At 40.9% G+C, this 6,204-nt stretch overlaps 1 protein-coding gene across 1 annotated transcript; it reads right to left on the reverse strand.

Moving 5' to 3' along the window:
• Window positions 1-2,922: 2,922 nt before the first annotated feature.
• Window positions 2,923-5,966, reverse strand: LOC138786654 (zinc finger protein 84-like). The gene is made up of 4 exons (XM_069963632.1): window positions 5,928-5,966; window positions 5,436-5,859; window positions 4,299-4,355; window positions 2,923-4,253 (listed from the first exon to the last, which is right to left on the reverse strand). Exons 1-4 carry the CDS (start codon window positions 5,964-5,966, stop codon window positions 2,923-2,925), a joined length of 1,851 nt encoding a protein of 616 aa, XP_069819733.1.
• Window positions 5,967-6,204: the final 238 nt, after the last annotated feature.

Below are 6,204 nucleotides of genomic sequence, written 5' to 3' on the forward strand. Positions count from 1 at the left end.
TTTGTTGACCAGTGTAATCTTGTAAAATAATGTACAGTTACTGCCTTGGATTACGAGCATAATTTGTTCTGGGACGGCGCTTGTAATCCAAATCCACTCTTAAACCAAAGCAAATTTTCCCATAAGAAATCATAGAAATGCAGAAAATTGGATCCACACCGCAAAAATAATGATTTATTATTCTGAATAACAAGTAAAACAGATGAAACAAACATTCAGAAACAGCAGAATCTGTGATATTATAAGTTACTGTACAGTAATGGAGAGGATGGAAAACACAAGGGCGGACAGAGACTGCAGGGAGCATGAGGGAATGAGCAGGGCAGCCCCTCCTCCACTCCCCCTCCCACCCAGTACAGGGAGCTCTTACACCAAAGCGATGCTCTTAAACCAAGTCACAATTTTGAAAAACTGTGAGCTCTTAAACCAAAACACTCTTAAACCAAGGTACCACTGTATTTTGTCCATATACTGCACTTACCTCCACTTTTCCTGCACTGTCGTCTGTCAGGGGGATGGATGCCTGTGTATCCACCCTGGACTGTTTCTGTCTTAATTAGATATATACGAGGGGCTGCTGATAAGTCTTTGGCTTTGTGTTCTTTTTTTGTTTCTATGGTAAAGATATGTTACATCACGTGAAAGCCTTATGTGTCTAATATATGTTTTAAAAATTTTGTGTATTTAACTTATGGCAACAGTGATCTAGGCGCGTAGGAAAACAAAATGGCGGACTCTATGGTGATATTCACAGCAAATAAGGAGTGATAAATTCTTGTTTCTGCAAGGAAAGTCTGTGATGGATATTCATGGTGATATGTCGCAGACATTGGGGGATCAATGCCCCTCATATTCTACAGGTAAGAGCCGGGTTGCCACTTCAGCACCAATGATGCCCCCGACCCCCCCCCCCGGAAGATAAATAAAGTATACATACCCGATTACAGTCGACTCCAACCTCTTGTCCGGGCGCCAGCGCACCAGTAGCCTTTTCATTGGCTGGACTGCATCACATGGCTTCCAGCTTGCTCAGCCCTGATTGACTGAGCTTGCTGGAAGCCATGTAATGCGCTCCAGCCAATAAAAAGGCTGCCGGTAAGCATGCACACACCGGCAGCCTTTTCTCTCCCATTCACTTTACACGGACCCAGAAGTGAGGGAGTTCCGAAGACGCTGGCCGGTGGTGACGGAGTGGCGGGCCGTGGGAGATTTAAGTGCTGATCGACACCGGAGGGATGGTGAGTATGAACTATGTGTGTGTCTGTTTTTTTTTTTTTTAAGGTCCTGCCGGAGTTGTCCTTTAAGGAATAGCAGACAACATAGGGATTTCTCGTGAACGTGTTTGTGTCATTATCCATGAACATTTAAACATGAAGAAGCGATCTGCAAAGTGGCTTCCTAAATGTCTGACAACAGATCAGAGAAGCAGGTGAGTGACAACTTCCCGCTCCATTTGTCAGTGTTTCTGGACTGATAAGAACTTCCTGCATTGCCTGCTCACTATGGATGGACTTCTTGAAGGCAGCTCTGATGGCCAAAAGGTGCGGCAAGCTATCCAAAGGAATCTTGTTCCTGTGTGACAACGCCTCCGCTCACAATGCACAAGTGTCCGCGGCAAAACTGGTGGAGCTAGGCTTCCCGCTGGATGACAACCCACCTTATTCACTAGATCATCTGTTTCCAAACCTGAAAAAACACCTCAAGGGAACCAAATGTCACACCATTTCTGATGCCATGGCTGCTATGGAAGACTTCATTTTGCAGGGCCTACAGAACTTGGAATATGGATGTAAGAAGTGTGTGACATCAGTGGAGAGGATGTGGAATACATGTAAAGTTTCATCCTTCTATCTCGTTTCTTTCTGGGTAATGCCAAAGACTTATCAGCAGCCCCTCGTAAAGCGGCAAGGACTCAAACCAGACAGAGAGAGCTGCTATGATCCTTTCTTTATCCCTTTATTTGAGGAAGTTATACAGTTTATAAAGTCACGATATCTACATAAAATCACGTGTATAATTATCAAAAAAAGCATTATCCCATATAAAGTGAAAGAGTTCTTGTAAGATGGCTCGGGCGCTGGCTTTCCGGGATCGCTGTCAGTATCGGTTCCTCTTCTTATTACAGGAAATCTCTATAGAGTTTTTATCTTGCACGAGCTAAGTGGACAGAGTCTGTCTATTTTAGTCTATGTCCATGAGTCTCGCTGTAAAGCAGATAAATAAAGAACAGCTGTAAAGAACAGCTCAGGCAAGATGGCCGCCCTCATAATGTACAAAAAGGGAAATAAATAAAATTACAGTCGGAAAATAGAAACAGATTGACAAGATCTCTTACTTTTCCTCTATCCAGTAAAGGATTTCTCTGATTTTGAAGCTATTTCTTGTGCTGGCCGTTCTTCTTCTCCCCAGTATTACTATATAATGGGAGGGATAGTGAGATGCAACTATTGGGCCTATATTCTGCAGAAGATGGAGACATTTCTAATCCTGGAATTGCTGGTAAATTGTCATCAGTTGTTCTGTTATTATTCTGTATATTGCTGTATATATTCCCCCCAATAGTCCCGGCACCCAAATGTTACACCGACCAATAGCAGAATAGTAGCAGTATCCACCATCTTTATTAGCTGCTATTATATACATATACACAGGATAAAACAATAGTAGAAGAGAATGTGCGGCAGGAGGGCCGGCACACAACGACCATTACTTTTGTGATTGGGATTGGAGCTGCACACTCCTCAGCCCCTATGGCCGCAGCTTTATTTCCAGACATCACATCCGATTGGAAGAAATTAGGGTTTTTCATCGAAAAAACATAAATAAGGCGACTGTCCTGTGTGAGCGCTATGATAACATGTTACGTTTTCCATTTGTGAGATTTTTCATGTTCAGTTAGAGATTGCTTTTTCCTTAAAGACTTCACATACTTGGCTTCTCCCCTGTGTGAATTCTTTGATGACTCACGAGTTTTGATTTGTGTTTGAAACATTTTCCACATTCTGAACATGTAAAAGGCTTCTCCCCTGTGTGAATTTTTCGATGCTTTACAAGATTTGTTTTCTGAGCAAAAGATTTCCCACATTCTGAACATGAAAAGCGCTTCTCCCCTGTGTGAATTCTTTGATGCTGAACAAGACGTGATTTCGCTATAAAGGATTTCCCACAATCTATACATGAAAAGGGCTTCTCCCCTATGTGAATTTTTTGATGATCAACAAGATTTGATTTTTTGCGAAAAGCTTTCCCACATTCTAAACATGGAAATGGCCTCTCCCCTGTGTGAATTTTTTGATGCTTAATAAGGTTTGATTTTTGAGTAAAACATATACCACATTCAGAACATGCAAATGGCTTCTCGCCTGTGTGAATTCTTTGATGCAGAACTAGATATGATTTTACCATAAAAGATTTCCCACATTCTGAACACAAAAATGGCTTCTCCCCTGTGTGATTTTTTTGATGATTAATAAGAGTTGATTTTTGATTAAAAGCTTTCCCACATTCTGAACATGAAAATGGTTTCACCCCTGTGTGAATTTTTTGATGCTTAACAAGATGTGATGTTTTAGTAAAACATTTACCACATTCTGAGCATGAAAATGACTTCTCCCCTCTGTGAATTCTCTGGTGTTGAAAAAGTTGAAATTTTATACTGAAACATTTTCCACATTCTATACATGAAAATGGCTTCTCTCCTGTGTGAATTCTGTTATGCTGAACAAGACGTGATTTTGATATAAAAGCTTTCCCACATTCAGAACATGAAAATGGCTTCTGCCCCGTGTGACTTTTTTGATGTCTAAAAAGATATGATTCCTTAGTAAAACATCTCCCACAATCTGGGCATAAGAAAAGGTTCTCTCCTGTGTGAATTCTTTGATGTCTAAGAAGATATGATTCCTTAGTAAAACATTTCCCACATTTTGGGCATAAGAAAGGGTTATCACCTTTGTGAAGTATTTGATGTCTAACAAGATATGATTCCTTAGTAAAACATTTTCCACATTCGGGGCATAGAAAGGGCTTCTCTATGTGAGATATTTGATGTTCAACTACCTTAGATTTCTGACTAAAACACTTCCCACATTCTGAACAGGAAAATGGCTTCTTTTCTGTATGAGCGCTGTTTTTATGTTTAACATCCTTTCTGTGACTTTTATTCTGTATAACAGTCTGTGATGGATCAGTAGATGGGATTTGTATAACAGGATGAGATGCCAGATCTTTGCTGTGAGGGGCTGGGGGTATATCTGGGGTAATAGAAGGTTCTTCATATGTATCTTGTGTGATCTGACCATCTGCTGTAATATCTGGAGATATCTGATGTCCCTCTGATCTCCGGGTACACTCATCTGCCAAGAAGAAACTCATTCTATTAGTAAGGAGTAATATAACGGTGCGGCTTCTGCAGATATCGCTCGTCTTATTTATAGAACATCTCTTAAGTGCAGCTTTCCCAGAATTCCTCCTCATTCTCCCAATCTGATCCCACATTCCCAGCACATTTTGTTGGCCTCCTGCTATCTTCCTCAGCTCCTCCTTCTTTCCTCTGCTCTGGTATAACCTCACTACTGAGAAATCATCTCTCCCCCCATTCTGTGCTGCTGACTACCGACCCATCTCTAATCTTACTTCTCCAAACTCCCGGAATGTCCGTTCTTCTCTCATCTAATCGCCCATTTCTCTTACAGTCTGGTTTCCGCATCTAGACAACTTAAAGGGGAACTCCGGGAAAAAAATGTATTTTTTTATATGTTATAATATAAGGAAGGTTAGACAAATTCCTAATATACACTAATTATGGGAAATGCACAGATAGAGCTATTTCCCTAAATTCGGTATATCAGGCAGGCATCAATTTCTCAATACATCTACATTTAATGGCAGCTTCAGACAGAAAAGAGAACTTTACAGCACTGCAATCTATAGGGACCCTGCAGACCAGCAACTTACATGATTATATAATATAGAATTCTTCAGCCGCACAACTGGGAGCCAGTCCATCAAGCTGTCAGAGCGCTGTAGGACGCTACAAGGCCCGGACATAACTCACTCACACTATATAGACTTCTATTCTAATTCTATACATCATACTGTGCCCCCTGCTGGACCCTGCCGGAACACTTGAGACGTGATGTCACGTTTCTTTAAAGAAATTGAGTCTGTCTGATCTACTGAATTGAGGGAAATAGGTCTATATGTGCATTTCCCATAATTAGTGTATATTAGGGATTTGTCTAACTTTCCTTATGTAATTACATCTTAAAAAATAAATTTTGCCCGGAGTACCCCTTTAGGGTACTAAAGTCTCAGATCATCTAAAAAGAATTTGTGACTTTTCGGCTTCTTACATTTACATCTATTTTGCTAAATATTCCACACAGAATTACATCCGATGTGAGTGTTCTTTGCATTTAGTGGTCACTACTAACCTGGGCGGTCACCTTTAATGTTGTCCTCCTTATACTGCTCATCACTGCTGTCATCTGTCTCTTCCTCCTTATACTGCTCATATCCCCAGAAGTCTGTCTCTTCTTCCTTATTTACCATCTTGTTTGTAGCATAAAAAGAGTATAGATCCTCGGCTGTAGTGATGTCCTCCTTATACTGCTCATCACTGCTAAGATCTGCGTCTTCTTCTTCTTCTTTAACCCTTATGTCTCTAGCAGTAAAATGGCTCAGATCTTTCCCTGTAGTGATGTCCTCCTTATACTGCTCATCACTGCTTACATCTGTCTCTTCTTCTTCTTTTACCCTTACGTCTGTAGCAGTAAAATTGTTCAGATCTTTTTCTGTAGTGATTTCCTCCTTATACTGCTCATCACCGCTCACATTTTTCTCATGCTCTTTTATAATCTTGTTCACAGCATTATTGTAATTTAGATTATTCCTTGTAGTGGTGTCCTCTTTATACTGCTCATCACTGCTGTCATCTGTCTCTGGATCAATAATATTGTTCCCATCTTCCCCCTAATTGATAAGATGTGAGAGAAATATTGTAAAAGTCATCAGACAGTAGGAGAAGTCAGGTGGGATGTACAGATCATAGGGAACATCTCCATCTACCTGATCCTGATCCTGTGGGAGAAGAGGACGGGGACATCTCTCTGGTGCTGTTCTCTTACTGGATCTGACTGGAGGGAACACATACAGAGACTGAATTCATTCTTTCCATCCAGATAATACAGAGAGGAGGTGTGT

Source organism: Dendropsophus ebraccatus, chromosome 3 (genome assembly GCF_027789765.1).
Source record: "Dendropsophus ebraccatus isolate aDenEbr1 chromosome 3, aDenEbr1.pat, whole genome shotgun sequence".
Lineage (NCBI taxonomy): Eukaryota > Metazoa > Chordata > Amphibia > Anura > Hylidae > Dendropsophus > Dendropsophus ebraccatus.